This window comes from Eublepharis macularius, chromosome 19 (assembly GCF_028583425.1).
Source record: "Eublepharis macularius isolate TG4126 chromosome 19, MPM_Emac_v1.0, whole genome shotgun sequence".
Lineage (NCBI taxonomy): Eukaryota > Metazoa > Chordata > Lepidosauria > Squamata > Eublepharidae > Eublepharis > Eublepharis macularius.
Window position 1 is genome coordinate 23,379,874 of NC_072808.1, and position 15,544 is coordinate 23,395,417.

General features: G+C 46.6%; 1 protein-coding gene across 7 annotated transcripts in view; it reads right to left on the reverse strand.

Moving 5' to 3' along the window:
* The window catches only part of ATP2B3 (ATPase plasma membrane Ca2+ transporting 3), a 102,559-nt gene that overhangs the window by 1,062 nt on the left and 85,953 nt on the right, over positions 1 to 15,544 (reverse strand). The window contains exon 20 of one of the 7 annotated variants that reach the window (XM_055003237.1): positions 13,109 to 13,195. The exons of 5 other annotated variants lie outside the window; for them this stretch is intronic. In XM_055003237.1, coding sequence (XP_054859212.1) covers positions 13,109 to 13,195 — 87 coding nt within the window. Of the gene's footprint in view, positions 1 to 13,081; positions 13,196 to 15,544 lie in introns of all 7 variants that reach the window. One more of the 7 variants, XM_055003236.1, reaches the window with a different exon arrangement.

The window sequence follows — 15,544 nt, forward strand, 5'->3', positions numbered from 1 at the left end:
TTGAGAGTCAGCCCTCCTCCTCGCTCTGTTCTTTTAAGCACCGCACTTTTTGCCTCTGCTTAGCGTAATGAAAAGTATATCTTTTCCCTGGCCTGACTCTACAGGGATGCTCTGAAAAATTCCTGGTGGACACGGATGGTTGGGGTGAGGTGGGCTAAAGGAGCCCTCGTAAGCTATGAGGAAGAAAACAAGAAAGAGGAATAAGAAGAGCAATCAATGGACAGGACAGAAGGTATGAATTGCCCAAAGGGGGATAGGGTTGCCAACTCCACCTTAGGAAATTCCTGGAGATCTGGAGATGGAGCCTAGGGACGGCAGGGTTTGGAATGGGGAGGGAGCGCCGCAGAGCATAACGCTACAGAGCAGGGTCTCCCATCCAGGATGCCACGGAACCCTGGGGTTCCGTGAGAAATCAGCCAAGAATTCAGAATTTGTGCAAAAATAAACAAGCCCAAGTTTCACAGCGAAAGTAAACCTTTAAATTGACTTTTGAATGTGAACTTTAATGTTTAAATAATTTTTATTTTCATTTTATATTTTGGTATTTGAAAAAAAGATTAGATAATACAAAGAAGACAGGAAACATGCTTCTTACGATGTAACCTGACATATATATAGAAGCTCCTTGCAAACAAATTTTCTTGATGATAATTTAGCAGTAATTGAATTGTGTTTCCCACCATCAACTTTTTCTGGCCTCTAAATGTTTTCGTAAGTGGGGGTTCCTTGGGATTTGAAAAATTAATTTAGAAGTTCCTCCATGAAAAAAGGTTGGGAAACACATGCAGGCCACGCTCCAAAGCACCCAGTTTCTTCAGAATTGATCTCTGTGGTCTGGAGATCAAATGTAATTCTGGGAGACCTCCAGACCCCACCTGAAGGTTGGCAACCCTAAAGGAGCATGAGGAAGGGTGGTCATGTGACTGTTTCAGCTGCTTGGAGAACCAGTCTTGTATTTCTGCAGAATGGTAGGCTGCGGAGAGCAGAAATGACCTAAATAATCTAAAGAAAAGGAGAGCCTGGCCAAGAGATGGGCTTTCCCCATTTGTATGCTTATCTTGTGCTTTTGGATTTTTATCTTTAACAGAATTTTGAGGAACATCCATTTTTTTGCATACATTTCATTCTTTTCTATTTGTTCTCTCCCACCCATCTTGCCTGTACCTTGGCTGTCAATATGATTTTACACAGGCATTTTTAAATTCGGTTGGGTTTCTCCAAATTGACTCGCTGCTTGGAACATGCCAGCAGCACAAATGGACTCACCAGCCATTCCTTTTGCTTCAGACGAAGTTTAAACATTTGCAGCCTGTCTGCTCTGAGGAGCAGAATGAGCCCACTGCTTCTGTCAATAAGCTCAAAATAATCGAGCTGCGTTATAGCAGCCGCTGAGGTCTTACTCTGCTCCCGCAATGCTTTGTGGGTAGAAATCCCAGGACACCTTGCTCCTAGCATAGATGTTAGTGGCTACCCATTTCTAGTGAGTTTTGTTGAGGAAGAACACTTATCTTGGAGTAGCTCATCTTGTCCACTTTCCAGAACGTTGGTGCTGGACAGGAGATAACGTGAACAAGATTGCATGCTCAGTGCACACAAGAGAAGTTGAGGAACAAGATCCCAAGCAGTTGCATGCATTTGAAGCACTTGTGCCTTCATGCTACATCATGCTTTGGGGGACACACAAGTCAGAGTCCAGCAGCTTTATCAAAGGGAGATGGTGGGAAAGATCAGCTGAAGAGGAAGATGTAAGAAAGAGAGAGCACAAAGAAAACCCAGCAACGTTTAGGTACATGCAGCAATAGCAGAAATACTGGGCCAGGTACCCAAAGGTAGTTTAGCAAATTAACCCTGGAGCAGAGGGGCGGAGCAGGAGTGTTTGACGTTTCAGGAGCCAGGGCTTTTGAATGGCCTTCCTTGCTCTAGTAGGGAGGGAGGGGAAGTTTCACGAGAGAACAAAGTCAGGACTAGCCAGAGATGAGGAAACATGGGTGTGTTACTGTAAATTAGAAAAATTTCACTGTTGGGTCTTCAGGTCTGGCAGGAAAGTACACCCAGCCCCCAAACAACTTTTTAAAGCTGTTCTGAGTACATCTTCTGTGAATATCATTTGTCAAGTGGCAGTAGGGTTGCCCAATCCAGGTTTGGAAATAGCTGCAGCTTTTGGGGTGGAGTCTCTGGAAAGTTGAGGTTTAAAAACAGAGAGCTGGAAGGGACCCCAAGGGTCATCTTGCCCAACTCCCTGCACAATGCTGAGAGTTCACTGGTACCCCCCTCTCACCCAGTGACCCCTGCTCAATACCCAGAAAAAGGCACAAGCCCTCCAGGATCCCTGGCCAATCTGGCCTGGAGGAAAATTCCTTCCTGACTCTATTAAGTGGTGACCTGCATCACCCTGGGCACGTAAGGAAGAGCCATGAGAGTCTAGCACCAGCTTATTCCTTCCAGCCCTCCCTCTCATGATCTGCCTAAATTCATACTGAGTTATACAATCAACATTGCCCACCCCCTCCTGAGGAAGCCTGTTCCACTGAGGGGCTGCTCTGCCAGGAAGTTCTTCCTAACGTTTAGCCCAAACCTCTTGATTTAATTTTAACTCTGGTCCGACCTCGTGGGGCAACAGAAACACTATTTTATCCTCTATGGAACGGCCAAATAAGGCTATCATATCACCTCTCAGTTGTCTCTTTTCCAGGCTAAACATACCCAACTCCTTCAATCTTTCCTCATAGGTCACCCTCCTTTGGACATGCTTCGGCTTGTCAACATCCTTCTTAAACTGCGATGCCCTAAACTGAACACAATACTCCAAGTAAGATCTAACCAGAGTAAAGCGATACAATCACTTCTCGTGGTCTTGACACCACGCTTCTGTTGATATAGACTAAAATCGTATTTGCCCTTTTAGCTACCACATCGTACTCGTGTTCAGTGTATGATCTACTAAGACCCCTAGATCCTTTTCATGCATACTACTGCCAAGTCTCCCCTGTCATATAATTATGCATTTCATGTCTCTGCCTAAATGCAAAACTTTGCATTTATCTCTTTTTAAATTTATCTTGTTAGTTTTATTCAGACAAGATCATCCTAAATCTTGATTCTATCTTCTACTGTATTTGTTACCCCTCCCAATTTAGTATTCTCTGCAAATTAAGGAGCATCCCCTCTATTCCTTCATCCAAACAATTTCTAAAGATGTCGAACAACACAGGGCCCAGGACGTATCCCTGAGGCATTCCACTTGCTTCTCCTCTCCGAGAGGACGAGGCACCATTAACAAGCACTCTTGGGGTGCGATTTGCCAACCAGTCACAAATCCACCTAACACTAGTAGGATCCAAACCACATTTTACCAACTTCTCAAAAATATCATGTGGAACCTTATCAAAAGCCTTACTCAAATTAAGATAATAATAACATTCGATTTATATACTGCCCTTCAGGACAACTTAATGCCCACTCAGAGCAGTTTACAGAGTGTGTCATTATTATCCCCACAACAAAACACCCTGTGAGGTGGGTGGGGCTGAGAGAGCTCTTGGAAGAGCTGTGACTGACCCAAGGTCACCCAGCTAGCTTCAAGTGGAGGAGTGGGGAATCAAACCTGGCTCTCCAGATTAGATTCCCGTGCTCTTAACTACTGCACCAAACTGATGTCCACAGCATGCCCTTGATGCAACAAATTGTAGCTCTCTCGAAAAGGAGGTAAGATTAGTCTGACATGACTTGTCCTTGAAGAACCTGTGCTGGCTCTTAGTAATCACAGCCGTTCTTTCTAAATGCTGAAGAACGGACTGGCTGATGATTTGTTCCCAAACCTTTCCAGGCATGGATGTCAAGCTGGATCCCCCTTTTCCCCTTCTTAAAGATGGGGACAACATTTGCCTGCCTCCAGTCTCCTGGCACCTCACTTGTCCTTACGAATTCTCAAAGGTGATAGGCAGAGAAATTACACCAGCAAGTTCTTTTAGAACCCTAGGATGCAATTCATCTGGCCCTTAGGATTTCATTTGAAGAAGCTGGGTGTTTCTGTTGCACACTGAGGCTGTCCTAGCCTGCAGTTCCCTTCTTCATCATGTGTTCTCTTTGAAGAGTTTCCCTTCAGTTTGAGGAAGGGAGGACTTCAGCAGAGTATAATGCCATAGAATATACATCGACAAGTGATTTTCTACAAGGGAACTGAACTTTATAATCTGCAGATCAATTGTAATTCCAGGAGGCTGGCAACCCTACATGGCATGTGGGCCACCGTGGAGTGCAAGTAAGTAATTTGGTGACGCAGGAATCTGTATTGGCTTGCTAAGTGGACAATCTTACACATTTCTGCAACTATTCAGAAATGCAAGATAGCAGGGGAGGGGTAAAAGTCTTCTTAATGCATAACAAAGCACTGCCAGCCCACCGTGGTTAATTTACTACTTAGTGAATGGTCCCGGGCATTTACTCATAGGAGAAGCTTCCTAGGCACTCCTCTGGGCCTGAGGGTTCGTCTGCCTTACATTGGGTGAAGGCCAACCCTTGCTTGGCCCTGGCAGTTCAGGTGGGTGTGGGTGGGCAGTGACTCTTAGGGCTATCCGCTCTCAACCCCTGACCTTGCTTGGTAGGCTGGGGAGGGGAGGGATGCAGAACAAAACCAGCCCTTCCCAAACCTCTCCGGGCTCCATCCCCCAAATCTCCAGGAATTTCCCAACCTGGAGCCGGCAGCCTGCTTTCGCAGGTTTTTTAAAGTCTTGAACAGAACAGGTGAGTCAGTATTGTGGCATTTTATTTCAATGAGGCCTTCGTAGACTGCGCCCCATGTTAATTAGCATGAGAGAAGACATTTTGAATGTCACCTCAGGCACACCAACCCAGCTGTCTTGGGTCAGCCATTAAGAAGATCACTGGCTTTTTCATTTCAAGGCGGGTGGAGAGCTGGGACAGAAGAACCACCAGAGGGGTTGAAAAGCCTCTTCTACATCCCGTGAGTCTTCTGAGAGAGTAGTTTTATTTTGGTTAAAAAAATGACGTAGGGCCTAACTACATGTAGCTCCTGTCCCAGCAAGGAAGCCACGTAGAAAAAGATCTCCCTCCCTGTTCTATCCATGAACGGGGCAACACAGCATGTGAATGAAGTGCCCCATCGCCCAAGTGTGGGAGGTGGGGCGTGGCATATACACAGGTGCTCCTATTGGTCAAATTCAGGCGTCCAGTGGGAACTGAAATTTACATCCTGTGTCTCTTGTGGGCGCTTTGTAGAAATTAATTAAATCAGGCCCGTATGATTTGTGAGCCTCGCAAGCTGAACGCAGCCCATTGCTGCCGTCCCCCATGGGAAGCCGTTCACCTCCTAGCTTTGCTATCTGTAGCCAAGCCCCCTAGCAGGCCGCAGTGCAAATCAGCGGGTTGCATTCAGGGCCCAGCCAGGCAGGCCCACCGGTAGAACGACCAACCTTTAGAAAGCAGAAATGGGCCAGGCCCAGCCAGGCAGGGCCCAGATCCAGCCCACGGCCTACCCGTCCCCTGCTTTTTGCAAAGCCAAGACACAGGGAGGGAGGGGAAATGGCAGACAGCTTTGCAAACCCTGCCCGCTATCTCCACTTGTTTCCCTCACAACTGGAACAACTTGGATGACTTCAGGTAAGGAACAGTCATGAGGGAAACTGGGCCATTGCAAATGGATGGATACCATCTCATCTCCCGTTCCCTCCCTTGCTCATCAAGTAATTGGCTACCCTGGGGAAAACAATGTTGAGGAGAAAAATTCTGGGTACTGACTGACTTCCCAACCCAGCCATGGACTCGGGTGTGAAGAGCGGAGCTTGGGGTGGGGGCGGGCGGGGACAGGCAGCGCTGAGCATACGGAGAGCAAGCTGGTGGCCTGGCTGGCAGCTGCTGGCAGACGTAGCAAAAAGCCCCGTACAGACTACGCAAGATGCAGGTGGCGGGAGCAGGGGGAGAGGTTGCGTTCATGCTGCAAGAGAGTTGGGTTGGGAAGACCCAGATGGTGACTTCAGAACAGCCCCCAGGCCACAAACAGAGAGTGAAAGATGCCTCCAATCACAGCCTCAGGGAAGGAAGAGAAGAAAGACCCATGCATTGTTGCAACAGTACAGTAAACTTTCGAGTATTGAGGCCCATCCTTGCTGTTTTGGGGAGGAGACGAGGGAAGAGGGAGGGATGAGGTCATGCGTTGCCAATGAAGTATCCATCCATGCCTCGCAGGTTTCCCTCCTGACCCAAAGCAGGCGATAAGACACAGAAAAGAAAGAAGATGAGCTAGCAGGCGGGGCAGCATCGAATATTGGAAGGGGGGCCTCCTCATACATTGCTAGTGTTTCTCAAAGAGCTGTTCCTACAGTGGAAATGCATTACTCAGTAATTATCTGCACTGACTGCTTGAGGAACTGTTGCAAGATTAGGAATGGAACTGCTGTTTTTCCTCCCACTCTACAGATTTAAACTAGTTTAATGATCTTCCTCTGTCTGCAGAGAGCCTTAGCTTTCTTAGTACCCTCACCAAACTACAGTTCTCAGGATTGGTTTTGGAGGAATCCCACAACATGGTTGTCCTGTGTCTAGTACTCCCAGAGGCATGGGGTTTTATTTCCTGCTCCAGAGACATGGCTTTCATTTCTAGCTCTTTTTGGAATGACTGTAATACCAGTCGAATGAACCGAGTTCAAATCCTGATGGACTCTACTACCTTATAGCCTCCCTATCCCTGCTCCACAGGGCAGAACAACTCCAGGTTGCTGTGAAGGTGAATTAAAAGCTGCTATTAACAGGGCAGACAACCAAGACTGCAGTCCTTAGGCCACCTTCCTGGGAGTAGGTCCCCCCAAATAACGTAAGACTTACTTTTGAGCAGACCTGCTAGTTAGAAATGCTTCCTAAATCTCTATGTGGTACTCAAAATTGCATTTACTCTCTCAAGAGAACAAGTAACAACCCAGGCATGTCTATGTAGGTGAAAGAGTGGGGCTGTCTCAGTTCCCCACGGCTTCTGCTGAGTTTTAAATGAGTTACAGTTTAGGACACTGGGATTGGTCGCAGCCTTCAACCCAGACACTTGGGGGGGGGCTGTTAAAAAAATAAGTGTTGAACCCACTACCAAGGGGAAACAAAGCCCTGCCTTGTCTCTTGTCTTGCCTTGCTGTGTGCACTGTAGCTTTCAGATTTTTTTTTTTTGCAGTTCACTCTCATACAGGGAAGTGAGCCATGCTGGGATAAGAGTGCTGTACAGCAAGGTGAAGGAGGCAGGTTGTAGCTGCGCCTCCTGGCTTGCGCACGCACGCACACGGGCGCACAGCTCCCAGAGTTCACATGACTATCAAACCAGATTAAATCTGTTGTGTAGATCGTGTCCCTGGACCTTTCGTCTCCTGTGTTGCTTAACCCTACGTTGTGTAGGCCATGGCAGATTACTTTGTAAGAGTCTGCCAAAGGTTACTTCACAAGGAAGTTATGGCCCTTCCAGCTAAAATGACCAGTCACATCAAAGGGCAGAAAATGGAGGGAGCTTTGTACCCCCTTTGGCAATCTCTTTTAGGAAGGGCTGGGTAATCCATTGTGAGACATGACAGGTAGGTTTGCTTTATTTTTTCCCCATAGGAATGAATGTCATTCATATATGGGGATGAAATAGATGCAGGCATAAGGCTAAAAATTATCCCTGGTGCTAATGAAGCCAAAGTCCAAGCTCAGGATCCTTATGGTTTTCATACATGTGCATCGTGTCTAAAGCAGGGAGGGGCCCCTGCAGATAGAGTGCTCATCTCAGGCACCCTCACGGAAGTATAATGCCCAACCTTTTTGGTGATGGTGTTGCGGGATGGAATTGTGATAACTAAACTGGATTAAAAATACTGTTTTGTAGCACTGGACTGCTAATAAGATACTAAGTACTTTGTTGAGAGAACGTTCTGTTCACCTTGACAGTGTGCCCCAAGAGAGACCTCAGGGGCATAACTTGAACCTTTGGACATGTTAGAAGATTGTTTCCTCCAACACTGACTACAAGGTACAGGGCCCGGGAAACCAAGGTAGACCAGCGTCTCTGATGCTTGTGCGCTACTCTCATCTTTCACTGGAGGAAACGATACAATGGGTGCCCTGCTAGATCCTTGCTCTGAGAAAGATATACTTGCTTTCTTAGAACACTCTAGTCGGGGATTTTATTACCACAATGAGTTGTCTAATCACTCAACCTCTTTGGTAAGTGGGGCCGGTCCTCAGGCAAATTTGTCCAAATGCTTTGGTGAGCCTCGCTCTCAGCTCTGCAGAATTTCAAGGGGACTTGTGACTTTGGAATGCAATGCATCCCTCCCGTAGTGACCCTGAAGTAGCAGCCACCTCAGCATGGAGAGCTGGATTCTACGGACAGCCTTGCTAAACCTGATGAGTGCATTCTCCTCCTTTGTTCAGCTTAAGTTCATTTGGGCACGAGGGCTTCAAGCTGCCTCCTGTAAGCTGCATGTGATGCCACAGACCGCATGAGTAAGCAGAAAGCAGCCAAGATGGGGCGAGGGATGGAGGGTGAATAGAAGAGAAAAAAGGAAGGTGGGAGGGGTGGGGAGCACTTGAAGTCATGTCTTAATTTGTTTGGTCTTAACACTCTATGAAATTCCTGGCTGACACTGAAACGTTTCCATCCACGGTATCTTGGTAGCTGCAAAGGGAAGAGAAAGGCAGGGGAAGTGTTGCGGAGAACAGAAGCGTGGGCAAGGGGCTAAGACGGGATTCATTTCAGGCTCCAGTGGGAAGGGTTTTAAAACCAGTCTGGTGAGCTGGGGACAGCAACTGTGCTTATGAGAGGGTCTGAACGGTGGTTGCTGCTCTATCCATCTCCGTGTTTTGTGTATATAGCGATCTCTTGTTTTATTTTTTGTTTTACTTCATTTATACCCCACCTTCCTCCCTCAATGGGGACCCAAAGCAGGTTACGTCATTCTCCTCCATTTTTTCCCCACAACAACCTGGTTAGGTTGAAAGCGTGTGACAGGCCCAGGGTCATTCAGTGAGCTTCCACAGCAGAGCGGAGAATTGAACCTGGGCTGCCCAGTTCCTAGTCCATCCTGGTAGTCAGTATGCCACTCTGGCTGTCTTAAATATGAGAGCCTCTCTGGGGAACTGGGAGCTTCCCCGATCGGCTCCTGCAACGGACCATATTCAGAAATTCCAAATTAAATGAGTTAACTACCATTGTCTGGTTCCGCTTGCACAATTATTGGCCATTTGTGAAAAGGGTTGGAAAAGTCTATGCTTGAACTACTTTTTGAGAACCGGAGGTGGGGAGATTTGCACAGGGAGCCCGGCAGGGGCAGGCTGGCAGTGGTCCTGTCGGCCCACTGCCCACTGCCCAAAGCCAAACCACAGCAACTCTGTTAGGGCCTTGGGGGGCCTCTTGCCTCAGACCGTTCATGGGCAACAATTTAGCACAGCTTCTTCCAGGGTTGCTTTCACTTCCCAGTCCACTCCTGGAGCCCAGCTTCCATGTTCACAACTGACATGGATGCAGTCCCAGAGAACTGGCCAGATGTATCTATTGATCTGGGCAAGGATATATATTTTTTCATCTGAGGCTCCATCCACGCCTCACTCGATACGGGCCATCATTGCACTACCAAAATCATTTGCAAAGCAGACTGGCAAAGATGCTTGCTATAGTGCAACAACAGTGTGATACCTGAGCACATGTGGCTGCAGCCTAGGCCTGCTGGTAGTGGCACAGTGACGTTTGAAATGAGTCCCCTGTGACTTGCCAGTAATCAGGGCTCTGCACCCAAGTGCCAACCTCGCACGTTTTCGACAAGGTCTGCATGTTGACTCCCCCAGTGCTCCCTGTTGGCCACATGGAGCCATCCTAATCAACATCGAATCCACAGTAGCTCTAACCTGGCAACAGGAGGTCCACTTGTGTTAGGCTTCCTACTTTATTGCCTAAAAATGGCCAAACTCGATTTCTGTTGCAGCATTACGGATGTGTTGGTGAAACCCTGAGTGGGATTCTCTGCCTCGAGTTAAGAATGCTCAAGGTTTCACTTGCATGTAAGAGGTAAATCTGCTGGCTTTGGGGTTTCCAGTTCCTCCCCTGGCAGGACTCCCTTAGATCACTCCCCTACGCTCCATTTAATTAATTAATTAATCCCTCTCTCTGTACCACACTTACTATCACTAGCACAAACCTTGCTTCACCTTTATGAGGTGAGCATCAAGCAGGATTTCAACAGGCAAAACACTGGGAATGCTCACTTGCTCCTACTCTGCTTGCCACGGCATTTGTCGAATGATAACAACCTTGCCAGGAAAAAATAAATGGGCAAGCCTGCCAGACTCTAATTTGTTCACAGTATGTACATTTTCACCTTAAATAATGAACTTTGCTTTCAAAATGAATTTAAAAATGTATTTGTGACGGCTGAGCTAATACATACAACTATGGGTGGGATGACCAAGCAGCTATGGGGTACTCAAGTAGGCTGTAACCCTGCTGGATTTAAGGGGGGGGGGGGGAATTGCATGCTAAGGAAGAGATGTTTTGTTTAGACTCTCAGAGTTGATAGGGACTGAGCACATATGCTGCCACCAGTATCAGCAGAAGGGTTAAGTAGGAAACGATGAACGCTTTAGTCTCAGAGATGGCTCTAGCTTGAGCCACATGGAGGCAGCTTTCTTTGGCAACAGCACTACGAAGAGTGGCTGAGAAGAAGACAGACAGCCATGGGGCCCAATCCCCTGGGAAGTTCTCTTGCATAGTGCGCAGTGCTCACTCATTTCGATGAGGTTTGCACCAGAATACTTCCCAATGGATTTAGACCCATGTTGGGTGTGCGTGTGTGTGTGGATGAGGTGGTGTTTGCATTTTCTGTCTAGCATGCCAAAATGTTTGGGGCTGTTCCTGTTTATTCTGTGAGCCTGAAATGACAACTGTCCCTCTGGAAAATTTAGGGTGAAGAAACCCATTTCACATCCACAATATGGTTCCTAAAAAAAAAAGAAATATAATCATCATCAAAACAAAAGGAAAACAAACAAAAGACACAGTGTTTCGAAGATGCAAGAGGTGGGGAAAGATCAAAAGCTATTAATGGATTTCCATTTCTTCAGGAGTGACAGCAGCTCCCTGGAAGGGAGGAAGAGAGTTTAATATAAAGGCAGCATTAAGAGAGAGAGAGAAAGAGAGAAACAAACCGCTAAAACTGCAGCAAAGATTACCAGGCCATACTCGAAGGTTTACATTGCAGGGTGCACCCCCATTGGAAAGCAAGGCCAGTGCATGTCATACCCAAAGGCACCATGAATCTACCACACCACGTCACAATGCTGGCATGGCCACCAGCGTGGTGTTGATTGATTTAAAAAACACAAAAGAGACTTTTGAAACATTCTAAACTATCCAAGTGGGAACTAGCTAGGTGGCTGGAGAGCGGGGAATGGGCAGCTTACCTTTGTTGTGCCAAAATATGAAAAATCAAGCGGGTGTTTTGTTTGTTTCCAAGAGACCAAGAGGGAGCTGGCATGGTTTCTGAAGAGGGTGGGTGGGTGGGTGAAGCAGAGGCAGGGGTTGAGGTGGGTCAGAGGAGCAGGGGGGACCACTTCCGCTTTCAAGAGGCATCTCCTTGCCTTTCGTGGCTGAGCAAGAGGAAAAGCTCTTTTTCCTCTGCTTCATCCTTTCCCACTTGGCTCGGCCTCCCCATCTTTTCCCCACACGTCCTTTGAACCCTTTTCAGTTAAGAGATGAACAGGCTCTCTTCTCTCACTCCCCATCTGCTGCCTACACACCAAATTTAAACCAGTTTCAGTCCTGTTTCATGAACATATGTGCCAGTCAAGGAATGGTGACAGGACACCTTTCTGCACAACAGACTAATATTTGTTTTATACATGGCATGGCTTCTCCTAAAGAATTCTAAGAAGTTTTGTTTTGGCTGGAAAATATTCTGTTGGAAATCCCCACCCCACAGGCATCACTGTAGTTCTCAAGGACTGGGCATTAAACCAGTTTCAGTTTGTGCCATAGATACGTCCAGAATCATAGTTTTTTTTACATCCATCTTTTACAAAGGCCTTTCACAAATCTTCATCCATAGGGACTTGCGAGACTGGTAACCTGTTTCCACACTGGTTTAAATGTGAAATGTAGATGGCAGATGACAGCTGAACGCATGATGCTCCCCCAGTAAACGCCTACAGACAGTTGCTGCTGCTGAGCAAATTCCATTCATTTCAGTGGGGGCTGCACAGAAGTTATGTCCGCTGGCCTGAGTCAGTCTTAACCAGGGGCTGGAGGGGCTGATAATGAATCTGACCAGCATGACGTTATGCTTAGCAATTCTGAACCCCCGTATTGTGGATTGACTGGCCATGGAAATTCCTGACTTCCTGTAAATTTAATCTAGACCAAACTTGCGTTGACCATTATCATGACTCTGGCTTTAGCTCAGAAACATTAAATTTGGTCCTGTTGGAAAACTTTCTGGCCTGTTCCGGAAACTCAGTTCTTTCTCTGTACCCCCTTTCCCCATCAAATCGCTGACAAGCAACAGTGAGTGACACACACCAAACACCACAATAAACACCAGTTACCATCAAGATGTGCAGCTAGGCTGAAGAAACGGGGCTGGATCCCCAGCTGGTGTCATACTATGTTGCTTCAGTGCCTTGGACTGAAATGCACACACCCGTTTCTCCCTCCCCACCAGCTGGGGATTTGACTCCAGTCCATTAAAAACCAGCAGTCACTGACAGAGAAGGTGAAAGAGACGAGCAAACCAAGGAGAGAAGAGGTGCAAGTGGCTAAAGAAGGAGGGGCAAAGCGCAGAAATTGTATGGCTTAATAGAAGTTGTAAATCCGGCATGACTGAAACCGGACAGAGAGAAAACTGAAATAAATAATATTGCAATAGTGACTGCAGCAACGAGGGACCAAGGGGGGGGGGTAAGGTTGGGGTGGACAGAAGAGAAGGAAGGGGATATTGGTTGGTGGAGGGCAAAAATAGGATGTTTTCTTTGTTTTGTTTTTTAAATCACAAGCAGTAAGAGGAAATCAAGAAGACTCACTCCCGGCACCAGCGCTGGCATTTGCGGCGGAGAGAATTACGTGAGTGGGGGTAGAAATATTGGTTACATCGTGCAGTTGGCTGAGGACGGAAGAGCGGCGTCGGACAGCCCCCTGAAAGGAGCCACTTCTCTTGAAGGTGCTAACTACCTCCATCTGCAGGAGAGAAAATGAGATAGAAAATTTGGATGGCAGCGGCTGCAGCGGCTGCAGCGGAACAGCGTGTGCCAGCCAGAATTGGCCATGCCGGGGGTCCAGCTTTCTGCCACGGGCTACGAAGCATTATGTGCCAGAGGCTAGCTGGTGGGTGTTGGCACCCCACGGATGTTCTTTCATGGAAAGAGCAAATTGCACCAGTAGAAGACCGAAGCAACTGGTCACACCCAAAGACTCCATTTCTAAATGGTTCACAAAATTCAAACCAGTGGCACAAAATCTCAGAATTGTTGGGGAGAAATCCAGCAAGACAAAATGAGTGATTGTGCACCATCCTTTCAAGAGTACAGTGCAGGGCACAACTGACCTGTGAAACACACATTACTATGATATGCCACAAAGACCAGAATTATAACTCCAGACGGTGGGGGAATAATATAATTAAAATGAAATTTCATAAATAATAGTTTGTCAACAGCTATTACCTGGTACCAAGAGCAGGGCCTCAGACAAGAGGAGGATTGAAAACATTTTTACGTTCAATTGCTACATATACTTGACAGCAATACAAATCTTCCTAAGTAAAAGCCAGTTTCTTCCCAGTTTTCTGTGATCACAGTCAAGCGTGGCCAAAATCAGAAGCGAGAGGATGGGGCTGAGCAGAGGGCAATTCTGGGACTGGGCAGGCCTCGGGAGCAGACTTAGCCGGCCTTGACTGCATCCCAGGTTTCTCCTACATGGAGAAAAGCGAAGTGATGCCCCTGAGGAGGCTCATGTGGTGAGAGTAAAAACCTCTAACCCCTGACTCTGGATGACTTGGCCCTCTTTGACAGGGAGACTGCAGAAGACATGCATTGCCAAAACACACACTCACACACACTTACCATTGCCTGATGGCAGCAGAGGATTTCCCGCAAATCACCCTCAGTCCTGCCCTCAATAATTGGCCGTGCCACTCTAGGAATGTCTGTCTCTATGTAGTAAAAAGCCCAGTAGCACCTTTAAGACTAACCAACTTTATTGAAGCATAAGCTTTTGAGAACCACAGCTCTCTTCGTCAGAGGCATCGTCTGCTTTCGAGAACCACAGCTCTCAATGTGTCTGACGAAGAGAGCTGCAGTTCTCAAAAGCTTATGCCTCAATCTATCTCTGTGTGTGAGAAACATATGTAGGCCAACTCAGTGAAACATCTGCAGGACTTTTAATTAGTTCAAAAATTGCACATCAACCAAAAAAAATCTATATACCCTTGCCCAGAATTTAGATATTTTATTTTTTAGTTCAAGGTATTACTTGGCCCATGTAAGGGAAGAGAACTAGGGAAGAAAATGATCTGAACCCTCCCAATTAGGTTGTCCATCATTTTGTTTTCACATTGGTTAATATTGCCATCTGTTTTAATTTATTGTCTGTGATGTTGATTGAATTTAAATGTTTTACATTGTTCTTATGGAAATGTGATATTTATTGTGGCTTTTAAATGCTGTGATCTGCCCTGAGCCAGATTTGCGGGGAGGGCGGAATAAAAATCTTAAATAATAAATAATAATAAATAATAAAGTTGGTTAGTCTTAAAGGTGCTATTGGACTTTTTACTGTTTTGCAACTGCAGACTAACACGGCTAACTCCTCTGGACCCACAGAGGCTTCGCTCCTGGCAGTCTCTTCGTTCATGGGCTCCATTTAACACAGCGATGGGCATTTTTGCCTATTTTGTACAAGGATCTCTGTAATCCTATATAAGAATATACCCAGCTGCCTGTCACTGTCTGAAGCAAACTTTGAAAACTGAGGGCTAATTCACACATGCATGTGTACCATTTGGTGACTCAATAACTGATAAAACAGAAGTAATGTAGTACTTGATGACTGTCGACCAAGCGTGTAAGCTGTTTCCAGTGAAAAACATTAGTTGTTTAAATTGATAGCGAGTGATAGGGAAGTTTTATCTATGTTGATTCATTTTTGTCGGGTGATCTGCATGGATACCCCTCAGCAGAAGCTTGTGGAGTTGAGTGCGGTGGGGCGGGGGGGGGGGGGGGAGAAGAAAATAGATAAGTTTGGCGCATGATCTTGTGTGGATGACTTGTGACCCTCTTTGTTTCAATGGAATGTTTTCTTCTTCCTCCTCTTTTCCCAACCAAAACTGTGCAAAACAGTGATCCATGAGCAGGTCACGATTGGCTGGTTTTTACATTATGGTGATATCAGGTTAGATCTGTTTAACCCCAAGAAGGCATAGGAAAGGAGTCTTAGAGACTGGGTGCAAGATGTCCTGTGGTAGTTAGGAGCGGACAGTGGTAAAGGGACATGAGGTTCAGCCATCCGAGATGCATTGTACAATATGGA